The sequence below is a fragment of the Mchenga conophoros genome, linkage group LG9, assembly GCF_057382185.1.
Source record: "Mchenga conophoros isolate Kocher_MC1m ecotype Shallow Benthic linkage group LG9, M_conophoros_male_GT1.1, whole genome shotgun sequence".
In the NCBI taxonomy this organism is placed as follows: Eukaryota; Metazoa; Chordata; class Actinopteri; order Cichliformes; family Cichlidae; genus Mchenga; species Mchenga conophoros.
In genome coordinates this window covers 3,471,128-3,486,591 of record NC_140534.1, presented here as the reverse complement: position 1 = coordinate 3,486,591, position 15,464 = coordinate 3,471,128, and the positions used below count along the sequence as shown (strand labels likewise).

The 15,464-nt window shown below is 40.6% G+C and overlaps 1 protein-coding gene across 1 annotated transcript; it reads left to right on the top strand.

Moving 5' to 3' along the window:
- Nucleotides 1-6,032: 6,032 nt before the first annotated feature.
- On the top strand, nucleotides 6,033-10,313 carry LOC146566622 (uncharacterized). Its single transcript, XM_085285888.1, has 2 exons — nucleotides 6,033-6,241; nucleotides 8,077-10,313. The coding sequence occupies exon 2, from the start codon at nucleotides 8,168-8,170 to the stop codon at nucleotides 8,798-8,800; it is 633 nt and encodes a 210-aa protein (XP_085142014.1). The 5' UTR covers nucleotides 6,033-6,241; nucleotides 8,077-8,167; the 3' UTR covers nucleotides 8,801-10,313.
- The last annotated feature ends 5,151 nt before the right edge of the window (nucleotides 10,314-15,464 follow it).

Genomic DNA, 15,464 nt, shown 5'->3' with positions numbered 1-15,464 from the left:
CTTTCAAATGCTTCTTACGGAGCCACTCCTTTGTTGCCCGGGCGGTGTGTTTTGGATCATTGTCATGTTGGAAGACCCAGCCTCATTTCATCTTCAAAGTTCTCACTGATGGAAGGAGGTTTTGGCTCAAAATCTCACGATACATGGCCCCATTCATTCTGTCCTTAACACGGATCAGTCGTCCTGTCCCCTTGGCAGAAAAACAGCCCCATAGCATGATGTTTCCACCCCCATGCTTCACAGTAGGTATGGTGTTCTTGGGATGCAACTCAGTATTCTTCTTCCTCCAAACACGACGAGTTGAGTTTATACCAAAAAGTTCTACTTTGGTTTCATCTGACCACATGACATTCTCCCAATCCTCTGCTGTATCATCCATGTGCTCTCTGGCAAACTTCAGACGGGCCTGGACATGCACTGGCTTCAGCAGCGGAACACGTCTGGCACTGCGGGATTTGATTCCCTGCCGTTGTAGTGTGTTACTGATGGTGACCTTTGTTACTTTGGTCCCAGCTCTCTGCAGGTCATTCACCAGGTCCCCCCGTGTGGTTCTGGGATCTTTGCTCACCGTTCTCATGATCATTTTGACCCCACGGGATGAGATCTTGCGTGGAGCCCCAGATCGAGGGAGATTATCAGTGGTCTTGTATGTCTTCCATTTTCTGATGATTGCTCCCACAGTTGATTTTTTCACACCAAGCTGCTTGCCTATTGTAGATTCACTCTTCCCAGTCTGGTGCAGGTCTACAATACTTTTCCTGGTGTCCTTCGAAAGCTCTTTGGTCTTGGCCATGGCGGAGTTTGGAGTCTGACTGTTTGAGGCTGTGGACAGGTGTCTTTTATACAGATGATGAGTTCAAACAGGTGCCATTCATACAGGTAACGAGTGGGGGACAGAAAAGCTTCTTACAGAAGACGTTACAGGTCTGTGAGAGCCAGAGATTTTCCTTGTTTGAGGTGACCAAATACTTATTTTCCACCCTAATTTACGAATAAATTCTTTACAAATCCTACCATGTGGATTCATGGATTTTTTTTTCACATTCTGTCTCTCACAGTTGAAGTGTACCTCTGGTGCAAATTACTGACCTCTGTCATCATTTTAGGTGGGGGAACTTGCACAATCGGTGGCTGACTAAATACTTTTTTGCCCCACTGTATGTATGTATGTATGTATGTATGTATGTATGTATGTATGTATGTATATATATTTATATATTGTACTATTCTTAGTTAGCGTATTGTCTGTCTTGTCTTAATGTTGATTTAAAATGGAGCACTGTAACAAAAAATAATTTCCCCCAGGGATCAATAAAGTATTCTGATTCTGATTCTGATGTATGTGCGCACGCGAACCAGACCTCCAGCACACCTCAGCCCTTATGAGGTGTTGTATGGACGACCGGCCAGAGTGGGGGCAGAACCTCCGAAATGGACTGGCATGTCCACAGAGTTGTGCAACAGCGACATGATTGTGTACTGTCAAAATCTTTCCAGGACTCTCTCGCAGGTACACAGAGCAGTGAAAGCAGCCCTACCCAGGCCAGCAGAAGGACCCCTCCACCTGTTCAACCCAGGGAACTGGGTGCTAGTGAAGGATTTCAGGAGGAGACACTGGAAGGCGAAGCGGTGGCTGGGCCCATTCCAAGTTCTACTGACCACACAAACAGCGGTAAAGGTTGGAGAACAAGTTACTTGGATCCACGCCAGCCACTGTAAGGTGTTTGGAGGAGAACCACCCGGAACGGAGAAACAACCAGAAAAGACAAATGGGTCAGAATAATCCCCGCACCTCATTCAGGTAGTAGGCAGTCTACCCTCTACCTGCAACAATGCAACAAGCCAGGAAGCAGCTCATCACTGGGGTAGCTCTGATGCCCTTTAGTGGGCTGATGATCGCCCTCTGGTGGAGCCTCTGGAGAGATCAGCAGCTGAGCACCATGCCAACATCCAAGGAGGTTCATGCAACAGAAGGAGCAACCCACAAGCTATGGTGGGTCCTCTGTGCTGCATTTTCATTCCAAACAACACAGCCTCAGATGACACTGTAACCAGAGCCTTGGAAGGTTTGCGAACACTGTCATCCCAAATGACAGAGGACTCCAGCATTACTAACCCCTTAGACGGGTGGTTCAACAGACAGTTTGGGAAGTATAAGGCCATAGTAATGTCGTTGCTAATGTCCATAGCCACTTTTATTGCCATTCTCACATGCTGCGGTTGTTGTCTGATCCCATGCCTCCGTACCCTATTGAGTAGATTAATCACAGTGGCACTGACAAGAGAAAGCGAGTCTCCCAAGTTGCAGCTTCCCCTATTGCAGGCTGAAGATTACATTGATGATAGCGAAAGCGAGGATGATTGTGATGAGTGAAATTATTTTCCTGACACTGTAAGAATGATGCATATTGTGAAACCTTTTGAGTGTGCCATAACAGGTAACACAGTTAAGGTTTCAGAAAAAGCATTCTGTCGTTTGTTTGCTTGATCATGCTTTAAACACATCAAAATGCATAGTGGGATTATAATACAAGTGAATACTGTGACAAGCACTGGTACTTTTTTTTTTACTTTTTTTTTTTTTTTTTTTTACAAGCACTGGTACTGAATAGGCAATCACTTAGCAGCAAGATGAATCGGTGATGCATTAGTGTGGTCTGCACTTCCTCTTCTTTGATTGGGTGAAATGAGTTGAAAGAAATTGGATGAGGGAACCATGGGGTGTGCCCTGCATAATTTCAATAAAACACAGTTTTAAACGCTGTTACAGCTGACACAGAACACCGTAAAAAACACAGTTTTTGTGTGTCTTTGAACGGCGTTTTCTGCCGAGTGACGTAAAAAGCGGCGTTCAAAGACAGACGATAACGCCGTTTTTTCCACCACTCGGATGGTGCATTCAAGGCGCCATGTAAGTGGCGGAAAAAAACGGCATTTGTCCCAATAGAACGCCGTTTTTTCCGCCATGGCGTTTTAAATAATTAAACGGCGTTTTTTTTTAACCAAACGGGTTAGAAAAGGGGTGCTATTTGGCACTAATGGCTTGCCATAAAAAAAACGCCCCAGACACCCCTAATTTCACGCGTGCACATTCGCACCTTGAGGTGTGTCCAACACAAATCAATCGCGCCTCAAAATTGCATATTTTGACGCGCGTGAACTGGAAATGTGGTAGGAATGTGGGAGGAAGTTGTGCCTGACGGTATCTTTGCAAGATGGTAGCTGTCGAGCTAACGCTTGAAGAGAGAGTCTCCCATTCTCTATTTACTGTGGAGAGCAGAGCAGCGGTGTTAAGGACGTCCTCGCCGTACCTGGGTCCATCAGGTCCTCCAGAGGCGTGAGCAGTTTGGTGAGTTTCACCATTTGCTCCAGGAGCTGCACCTGGACGACGGCTGCTTTCAGCGGTACCACCGTCTGTCCCTCGCCCAGTTTGAGGTGCTGCTGTCCCGCGTTGGTCCCAGCATCGCCCGCCTAGACACCAACTACAGGCGCTCAATCCCACCTGCAGAGCGCCTGTCCATATGCATGCAGTTAGTAAAAGTGTTTAATACGGTAGTCCTTTATTGATACCTGTGCTAATATATGCTAAACCATCCATTTATACACTGCTAACATGGATGTGGTATGCTAACAGTGAATCCCGTCGGTGTTTACTGAAAGCAAACTGTGGTATGGAGACGACTGTTTATAATATTTCCAGTGATACTTGAAAGATCTCATCAAGTCCAGATTTTATTTGATTTATGGTGAAAGTTGAAAGTAATTGGATGAGGGAACCATAGGGAGTGCCCTGCATAATTTCAATAAAATGCCGTTTTAAACGCCGTTACAGCTGACACAGGACGCCGTAAAAAACAGTTTTTATGTGTCTTTGAACGGCGTTTTCTGCCGAGTGACGTAAAAAGCGGTGTTCGAAGACAGACAATAACGCAGTTTTTTCCGCCACTCGGATGGTGCGTTCAAGGCGGGGTTTTTTTGGCGTTTTAAATAATTAAACGGCATTTTTTTATGCCATTTCTTAACCAAACAGGTTAGAAAAGGAGCGATATTTGGCACTAATGGCTTGTCACACATTTTCGCTCGCGTCGTTAGAGCCGGATGTTTGACGTGAACGACGCGAGCCGGCTCCTTATCACGAGCCGTGGGTTGTTGTTGTCCTCTCACCCTCTCGCACTTTTTTTCCGCTTCACTCCGCACACGAGCCTTGTGCTTTGCGCTGGGAAGAGGTTGGAGGGGTGGTAGTTACACTCTCAGTAGCACAGGAACAGAGTGGGAGAGAGGGACAGAGAAAAAGAGCCAGGGACAACAACGTCACATTACAAAGGTATAGTAATCATCCACAACTATTTTCAATTGCGGATGATAAAGGATTCAGAAAGTTTATTCATGCAGGCCCATATGACAGAGAATGTGGATCTTCTTTTTGTTTTCATATTTTAATTTATATTTAATTGTGTTGTGGTTTGCAGTGTTTTGTGTTGCTTTCACTTTAAATTTGTTTAAAAGGAAAAAGCTGAAAATTTAAATAGTTAAAAGTTGAAATGTGAATAGTTGTTTTTTGTATTATATGATTTATTTATTACATTTTATGTGGGGTGAATAAATAAAAGTATATTTACGGTGGCCCCTAGAGACAAAGCATGTACAAACTCCAAAACACGTACAAAAAACAACAGAAGTGCTCCAGGATGCTGGGCGCAGTGTTGAGCTTTTGTTACCTAGTGGCTACACAAGCCAGGAAGTACCAACGACCGGATTCTGTGTGTGGTAGTAACAGGTAAATGAACTTGTGTAATTTAAGTGATCTGCTCCGTTTTGGATGTTCAGTTAACGCTAGAAATGTGTTTTGGAGTTTGTACATGCTTTGTCTCTAGGGGCCACCACATATATTTATATATAAACATATATAAATAAAACCACTTTTTTTTTTACATTAGTAATTCCTTCTGTGCATAATGTTATATTATTGTTAATAATAAATTAATTAAAGCAACAAAACAACCCGAAGAGCCGGTTGGGAGCCGAAAGAGCTGGCTCTTTTTTTGGGTTCGGTACGCATATGTATCGAACAATACAACATTTTTAATTTATTTTATCAACTTTTCTTCTGACGATGCTGTCTGTGTTGAGAGCTCAGTGGATCTGCGTTCGACTACTCTGCCTAGGCTGCACTGTCGAGTGCAGATCCACTGAGCGCAGCGCAAGCTAGCGAGTTAGAAGCTAAGCTCGTTGCAACATGGCAACTGCCTCAACACTACCCGAAACTGAACCTCCCCCACCCTCATTCAGATCTGGCGTTTCGAACTATCTTGGTTTTCATGTGAAGCATGACCCTGAAGGTAAGCGCGTCATGGACAAAAGAAAAACAGTATGTCGGATGTGCCACGCAATGCTCACTTACATTGGTGAGAACTAGTGCGTTAGCGCAGTTAGCTTGTTAACGTGTTGACAGCGTCGAGCCCCACACACGGGGCGATCTGCGGTAACTCGTTAACGGAGATTTGCCGTGTTGTGGCGTTAACGTCATTTTAACGAGATTAACGCTGACAGCACTAGTGGGAACACAACGAATATGACTGCACATTTACGTCGACATCATCCTAGTGCAGAGGTCAGCAAACTGCGGCTCTTTAGTTCTTATACTGCGGCTCCGCGTGGTTTGGGAAAATAAATTAGAAGTATTTAGCTGAAGTGTATTTTATTTATGTTAGTTCTTTAACTTGTAGTTCTAAATTGGAAGATTATTGTGATATTGAAATACAAAAATAAAATGATCTTCTATTAATTTTTCATCGCTCAAAATAAGCGTCACACTCGCGGAAGTGCATTTATCGAGACTTTCAACCCCAGGTAGGCCAGTTATGGATCTTCGGATCCACATTATGTCAGCAGCTGTTCTCAACCGTGAACCATGTTAAAAACAAATGCCGCTCACGCCTCACAGAAAACAGCTTACAGTCCTGCATAAAGATGAAAGTGACTTCGTACAGCCCCGATTTTCAGACGCTGTGCGCAGAGGTTCAGGAGCAGAAGTCCCGTTGTAAACATACCACGGCAGACCCGAGGATGTTTGCATGAACACGCTTTTCAGCATCTCTTTATTGACCACTTCTCACACATGGTTGCTGTACGCATACAGCCGGCTGTAGCTTTTCAGCTCACAGCCCGACATATACCAACAACAACAGCATAGATGGCACAGACGTTAAGGCGGCGAGGTGTGATTGCGGGTGCGGCTCAGGTGCGTCCACCTCCCCTGCAGCGGCACTGCAGACCACGCCCCGCCACACACATTAACCTGGTAAAATACATATTTAGGCAGAATTTTGCAAATATCTATTTTTCATTTTTCAGCAGCATCGTGCTTTTTTTCCAATTATTTTTTAAAAGTCAGAGGTAAGTGGTGAGAGGTAACCGGACTAACTAAATGAAACCATATCCCACTTTTAAAGACAGTAGAAGGCGCTCTGGCTAGATGGAAATGTCTACCCATATCACTCATGGGAAGGGTTGCCGCTATAAAAATGATGGTCTTACCGAAAATAAATTACACTACAAAATACACTACAAAAGACCAAGGATAAAGGAAGATTAGAACTACCTAACTTTCAGCACTACTTCTTAGCCAACAGGCTTCAGTTTATCTCAGGATGGCTAAAACATACACTGTAAAAAAAATATCCTGTTGATTGTACAGAAAGAATCTGGCAGCTGTGGTTGCCAGAATAATTCTGTAGAAAAAACTAGAAACTAGAACTAGAAAGAAGAATACTTAAAAAGCTGTAAAAATTACAGTTTAAAACTGTTATAATTTCTCCCAAAAATACATTTCAAGCCAGTACATTCAACAGCCCTTTTATGTCAAGTTAGCATGGCCAAACTGCTATTAAACACATTTTTCCTGTAAGATTTACAAGAAAGTTGCTGCTTGTTGTACACTAAATCTCAGTTTTGCAGAAAAAAATAAAAAATACAACAGTATTTTATTGTGAAAGCTTCATTATAAAACTGCTATTTAACAGAATTTTTCTGGTCTTTTCTGGTTTACTCAAAAGAGGTCTCTGATGTTCTGTACTTCTAGCAGGTCTGCAACTTTAATGCGTCACGATAACATCTAATTTATTTTTAAATTTTCATTGTAAGTTGAGTTAGAACCCTGTTCTGACTTCTAACAAAGTGAAAATAGAAATAACACTATGAATTTATTGCTTTAAAATGTTATTGGTCTAAAAATCCAAATGAATATATTAAAGGCAGTAACCCAATGGACAAAATTGGAAACCAAAGATATAAGTTTAAGATTTAATATATTAAAAAGCTTAGGCCAAGACAATTTACAATTTAATTATTTATTGATCTAAAAGAACAGTGAACTGTTACATCAGTCTGAAACACAGATTGTTTTTTTATGAACACATTTCATTGAAACAAAACCACAATGACAGAACCCCTGGCACTACTTTTAATTAATAAATGTAAGAATTGTTAAACAGCCAATAAGAATTACTGTATTGCCTTTTCAAAATAGAACAGTTGTACTAATATAAATATTTCTTTTTCAAATTAAGGTACAGGAATGCAAACAAGGAACTACATAACCAACAATCATACAGAACCGAATAACATTGTCTTTAACTTTTCTGTTCCTCTTAGGCTATGTTAACTCTGCAGGTCTTAATGCTCAATTCCGATTTTTTGATCAAATCCGATTTTTTTGTCTGCTCGTTCACACTACAAATAAAATGCGACAGCAAACGCGCTCTAGTATGAACGCTCAAAGCGGCCCGCATGCACAAAAGAAGACGTCACACACAACGCGCTCTGTTTAGACCCAGAGCAAACAATATTGTTTGACTGATGGCCTTAATATAAAGACTTCGGATTTCATGTTTCCCAATTTTTGCTTTAAGTTATTTTGTTATTTACATAATAATGCAGATAACCTAATAATGATCCTTATTGCTGTTTTAGAGCGGAGCGGTGCTTCAAAGGATAGTTGCAGATTTCTGTCAGAATCTGCAGATTATACAGTACAAATAAAATGTTCACGTTTCTCCAACGTTGTCTTCCCAACAGTTTCACCGGATGGCCAGGAAGCGTTCGCGATGTCTTATCGGCGCTGATAATTGGCGTCTGTCTTGTGTCAGTGACGTAAAAGACGGATTTAATGCGACTTAACCATTCAAACAGCAGTCGCTTTCTGAACGTCCTTCTAAACGTCAGTAAGACAAAGGAGCTGATAGTGGACTTCAGCACTAAGCAGGAGAGGAACTACCAGACCCCCGTCATCAACGAGTGCCCAGTGGAGAGAGTGGACAGCTTCAAATACCTCAGAGTTCACATCACGCAGGACCTGTCATGGTCCTGTCACATCAACACCGTGGTGAAAAAGGCCCGTCAGCGTCTCTACCACCTCAGACGCTTGAGAGACTTCCAACTGCCCTCCAAGGTGCTCAGGAACTTTTACTCGTGCACCATAGAGAGCATCCTGACGGGAAACATCTCAACCTGGTTCGGGAACAGCACCATGCAGGACAGACGAGCTCTACAGAGGGTTGTGCGGTCAGCTGAGCGCACCATCCGCTCCGAGCTCCCTGACCTGCACTCAATCTACAGCAGGCGGTGCTGGACCAAGGCCAGGAAGATCGTGAAGGACCTCAGCCATCCCAACAACAGACTGTTCTGTCTGTTGAGGTCAGGAAAGCGATTCTGCTCCCTGAAGACCAACACAGAGAGACTGAGGAGGAGCTTCTTCCCGCAGGCGATACGGTCTCTCAATCACACCACCACACAGTACTGACCCACACATATGGTTCTTACACACACACTGGACTTTCTGGACTTTGTTTTCACTTCATCACTTTAAGCATATTTGCACTGCAGAAGACATAATGTGGATCGCACAACACTGGTCACTACATTCTTCATTTCCAGTTAATACTTGTACAGCTGCTGTTATTGTGTATATATTTATTTATATTTCTTCATACATTCTTATATAGTTCTATATTGTGTATTTTGTTGTACAGTTATTTTATTTTCAACTTTAATTTATATATTTTATCTTATTCTTTCCCAGTTAAATTTACCCTTCATTCTAATTTGTGTTGTACAGTTATTTCATTTTTAACCTTAATTTATATTTTATTCCTTCCTAGTTAAATTTACCCTTTTTAATTTTTCATATTTATTTCCTATCTTATTCATTGCCTTTTCCTTTTTTGTTTTCTTTAGGTCACGAGCAGTTGTCCAAGCATTTCGCTGCATATCGTACTGTGTATGACTGTGTACGTGACAAATAAAATTTGAATTTGAAACATCGGATATGTATCGGATTCAGTACCACTACGAAAGTGACCCAGATCGGATTTGAAAATATCGGATTTGTGCCGTTCACACTGTCACACCATGATCGGATATGGGTCGCATAGGGTAAAAAAAAAATCGGATTGTATGCGCTTTCGCCTGCAGTGTGAACGTAGCTTTTAGCTTGAAGAACTGACCTGATAAAGGGCTGAAATAAACCTTCATGCTGTGAGTGTGGCCCCTTACATAACTCTTAGTGTGTTTAGACATCACGCCATTCATAATCTGAAAGTTCCTGTATCATGGTAAGGACTCTTGGCTTCACCTGAAGATGGGATGTGTTCGTTTTCTCCACTTTAGTGCCCTTCTCTCTGGATTGATGGAGAAAAAACAGATTAGTTGAATTTTATCAAGAACATCTTCACATCAATAACATTATATAATATATACAATAATAACTCTTTATTCCAACAATTACTTTAAAGGTATTTAAATGGCAAAATGAAGTCCCCTAAACTCAAAGTCACTTCAACTACTATTTTTTCCAGTTAAGTGCTGGCTAAACTAATCCAAAAGAAGTACCTCTGCAGAAACTCCAGGGTTGATGCCAGCTGTGATGGGAACTGAAAATCATTATTTGTCTATACCCCAATTGATTGTAAGGTTTCTTCAAGAATATCCTTTGTCACTTCTGGAAGGTCAGGCAGGACCTCATTGATTGCAGTCCTTAGCAACATTGGTTCAAAGTCAGTCATTCCTGGAATCAACGAAGAATGACGCGCTGACAAAAGGCAAAAGTAATATTATATTTAGTTAAGTAACACGGTGCATATATAAGTTATCAATTACTTCCGGCGCCGCTCCGAGCTGGCAGCCAGCATCAACAGCTCCGACCTGACCGAGTCCTTTTTTCTCTTTAATATATGTTTCTCTGTACAATACTCTGTATATAGTAACCATTGTCCTTAATGTAAATATGTAAGAAAGATTGTGTATGTTTCTGTTCCGTGTCCTGCATACTGTTTGTTTGTATATGTGTCTTTTTAGCTGCTGTTACAACCAAATTTCCCCTTGTGGGACAATTAAAGGATTATTCTATTCTAAATAAGATGAATTTCTGCTTTCGTGGCATAATACGAGGGATGGTTTACACCTTTTATTTTCTGCATATATAAAAGGTATTTCACTTTCATTTTTCCCCTCCCATCACAACATTTTCTTTTTAAATCATTGTAGCACACATGCATTTTAATATGGTTTCCCAACAACAGTGGTGACATAAAAAAAAAGAAGCTTATTTTGACAACACACGGTGTTTAAGAGGAATGACTTGGTGGCTGTGAAGTAGTCAGACTCGAACGTCAAGGAAGGTGGTAGGGAAGCAGACTATGCAGACATTTCAGGTTTCCAAGGTGAGCAATTTATTTACACTGAACTTAATTTAATGTAACTTAACAAAACTTCCCCCCAAATAAACTCTATTAACAAAACTCAACATGACATGGTAACACGACTCACCTCTCCTCTCTCCTGCATCTTGTAGAGACTGGCTTTAAATAGGGCCATCAATTTCCCTCCAATTGCCCAGCCAGTACCACTCACTCAACTGAGGGATCTAAAACTCTACACAGATGATCCAAAAACACAAAACCTCTACATACTTCTAATATGCACATTTACACAACTAAATGGCGGTATTAACGAAAGAAAAAACATTCAACAAATCCCTTTAAACCTTAACACAAACAAAAGGAAGCATCTCTATGGACAAAGAAACCCCTCCACTTGGTTTCACCTGATGATGTCATATGTGACATCATCAGGACTTTAAAATGAGGAAATGCCAGGCGGGCGTTTCCCCACACCTGACCCTCATGAAGACTGAAAAGACAAACAAAGTATGAACAAATGACTTAATCTGTAACATAATAAAATATAAAGAAACATCTACCTGAGTATTTGCCTTAATTTGCAGAATGTTTGATTTGCCAGCAACAGAACGCTTACACAAACAAACCCGGGATAGTGAGTGAAGCAATGTTACATGACAAACAGCAAATCATAGCAAATACATAGAAACAGAATAATGTGTACAATGTGCAAAAAAAAAGGTAAACGCATATGGGACAAATTGAGAGCATTGCAACTGCTCCTCCACTTTGTCACAGTGGCCATTAACAAAGTATGATGGTAATGGCTAAAAGTCAACCAAGTCAGTGATGTTAAGACATCGCAGCCTTGTACTGTCCTTTGTCACGTGGTATTCAGAAAGATACTCAGCTTGGTGTGCATCCAACACAAAATACACTGCTGCATCATTTTTGATTCAAATAATAAGAAGCTCTCCAAACTCAATGGGCTCCTCATTTTTTGACACAAGGAAATTCCCCTTTTTATATGATGTACCTTTATACTGTATCTCTGTGCAAACACTAGTATCATTTCCTGTAAAGCCAAACTGTCTAGCTGCATATTTGATGGCATCACTGTAGAGGTCGGGGTAGAAGGTGCAACTGTCTTTCACTTGCAGAAACTGACTGCATCCTGGCCCAGCTGAAAGATATGCCTGAAACATCTGATGTCTTTCAGATAAGGTTTGGCAGATGTTTTTAAAGTTTTTCAAACTCCTGGCACATCTTTTGAAGTAACTATGTTTACTTTCAAAACTCATAGTCCATAACCTAATCAAGGGGCAAAATAAGTGCAGGATAGTGACGGAGGAAATGGTGTTTAGGTTTTAGTACACTCTCTGGAAATAAACACTTTCTTGAATCCAAATATTCATGGATTATAATGTCAAGATAGGCCACCTGTGACAGTGACATGTTTTGTACACAAATCATTTCAACTGTGTCTTTAAGCTGGAGCATTAGCTGCCGTACATAATCCTTTGGATTTTGGACTTTATCACCAATTAAAACAGGTAGCAACCTTAAGAAATTCCAGTTCTGAATGGCTTGACCTGAAAGCTTGGTTAAATCTGGGTTGACAGCACATGGCTTTGTTACCGCATCAGCTCCTTTGTACTTGAACTGTTTCAAAAGTGCACATGTAAACCATTTCTTTGTCTTAATAAAATACTTCAAGTAGAGTGCACTATCATAGGCTAAGACTCCCTCAAATATGTCAGGGCCAAGACAAGGTGGTAAACCAGGTTGGCAAACATGAAAAGATTTCAAGGTATTAAAAACAGAGTTTACCTTTATCCCTTTGATTCCTTGACTACCTTCAGCTTGAAGATCGCCCACAGCAGAATTGTAGCTTTCAGGTGTGCGCTGTGGACCACAGACATTTGGATCATTACTCTGAATACTTTTGCAGATACTGTGAAATCACACGAAGTGAGTTTCAGAGTGACTGAAGTTCTCAGTAAACCCACCAATGTTGTGTGAACCCAAATTATCACCAGCAATGCTGTACAAAGCTGCTTTGACTATTTCATCACCAGAAATTATACCATTTTCCACATTTTTTAAGGTCATTCTCTCCACATAGTAAGACAAGGGACATGTGATCAGTATTGGACTGCAGATGAGCAGGCAAATTTGCCACTGACAGAGACTGCAACCACTTTGTGTTTTTTCTTAGCGGAGCCAAGAGGATTAACGATTTCAAATGCATCCTGGTACAGAATTAGCTTCAGGCATCCTGGATTTTCAATAAAAAACTTGTTGGACTTAAAGCTTTGTCCATCACTTATGTCTCCCACAGCCTCAGAGTCAGTTTCACAAGACTGCTGTGACACTGAATTCTTCCATAATTCAGATTCTAATAAGCTGCTTAATGTTTGTTTCACCGGTATATAGTAGGCAAACCGTGGTGTCATATTTTCATCATTTCCTAATGTTAATTTTTCAGGCTCTACGTATTTAAATATCTTTTTGAATGTCTGAGTTCTTGTGTATGTTGTTCTCAGTGGGCCCTTATGACAGGTAGAAAACAGATCTGACTCCTTAATACAATCAGATTTTAACAATAGTGTCATCTGTTAGGCACAAGTCATTTGCATCTCTTCAACAATTGTCTGTATTGTTGAAGCTGGAAGAAGGAGGTGGCCTCGCAGTTTTAGGTAAAACAAACACACATTCCTAAGGAAGGCCTCACTGAAATTATGTGGCAGTTCGGTGCCTTCATTTGTTGTTGCCTCATTTAAGCTCTGGGGAGCATCTTCACCTGCAAATACAGCAGAAGACTGCTTTACATGTTGCTTATGCTTTCAACAGAGCATTCTCTATGTTTTCTGGACATATGCGCAGTAAATGACGATTTCACAGAGAACATACTTTTCCACCAGTTACTGAACATGTCACAGGTCGCCCCTCCACTATATGCTGTTGTAAGTGCGATATAAGTTCTTTCACTGTGTGAAATTGGCGCTCACAGAGTGTAGTGGCACATTTTAAGTCTGTAAAAATGGCGCTACCAGCAATAGGGGGTGCAGGTACATTGTGAACCCGATAGAAACGGGCTTTAAAGGCTACGTAAGCATAAAATGTACGCCTGCATTCACTACCGACGCATTTGAAAGAATGATGGGGGTCATTCCTGTGAACTCTACAATGCAGCACATAACCCCTCAACGTCTTCAGCGTTTTGTTGCAAAAAGAGCAGGAAATCATTGCAGCTGTCGACAGCACATTTGTTTTAGGTTACTAACTATGACCTTTCAATAACCACTGCTTGAAAACAGCAAGGAAAAAATAGGACTAGCCTATCGCTCGGTCAGACGCCATTAATACTATTACTGGAAAACATACTCTCATGTATTTAAAGAAAACAGAAAATGCAATGTTAGCTTACCAAAACTTTTGCTCGTGTTAAAATAGCTGAATATCTCAACGTATACACATCTCCACCACTCTGCTCGCAGACTTGAGCACGTAATGACACGGGCTGCCAAGCTTGCTACTCCCGCAATAATTTAAGTAGTCCAATCAAAGAACAGAAACAAACTCTCACGCTCAGTGATTTGCCAAGGTAGAGCTCGTGTAGTTTTAAATACTAACACACTTTGGGCATTAAAAAAAAATAAACATTTGAGCAAATGATTAATTTAACTTTTACTAAATCTGGCTAAAATTGATTGAACGTGGTGCAAAATTAAAGAAATGACTAACACGGAGGAGATGACCAGCTGTCTATTTGAAAGATTTTATAATTACATCACAGTCTGGCCAGTGGGCTGCCATAACTTTTAGGTCATTTTTAACATTTATTTATTACAATTTAAGACTAAAGACTTATGCTGAAGGATTTCATTTATTTACTACAGCAGTTTGTCTTTAAAATGTAGAAAAACTGACAAGTACTGTTGAAATTGTACTGTCATATAAAGATATCTCTGATAACATCTTTACACTGACAGAATTTGTACTGGTCTGATCCACTTAAAAAGTGGTCTGTATGTGACCAACGTTGTAAATGAGTTTGAATGAATTTGTAAAATGTAATACAGATACTTTCTGAATTTTTAAAACCCCCCAAAAAACATTATTTTGTTACCGTTTCAGTTGTACGTGTTGACTTTTAAATTACCATTTTTCAGTGTTTTTAAAACAGTAAACTGTAAATTCAACAAGGACATTTGACATTTAAAACGTATTCCTACTGTAAAATTAACACTTTACAGGTATATATGTATTATTTACAAAATGTTGATGTAAATTAAACATTGCTTTTTTGTTTTTCTATTTACACATTTTTGATGTCACGATTTTTCACAAACATTTTTTACAGTGTGGTAGAGCAGATCAACTAGTTATTGAAACTTTGGTGGTTTCATTCCTGGCTCCCCCAGTCTGCATGCCAAATATCCTTGGGCAAGATTATTACCTGTCGTGGTTTTCGGTAGGGAAAGAGACGACACCTTGTAGAGCAAACAACTTCCACCTTTATTATCTCTCACTTCCGGTACCCAACACACTTTTCACCATAAAACCGGATATACTTAAACAGATAACACCACATCCTCCTTTCGCAGAAAACAACAACTTATTGAAACATTTACTGCAAATGGGAAACTGTACTTTCGTTACTTCTTAGAACCTATTGCAGAAACATAGCTACTCTATTTTTAACTCGAGATGCTTTTCTTTATTTAATCTCACAAGTTCAACCTTTGTGGTTTTATGACAACTCTGCCAGCTCTAGTTCTGACA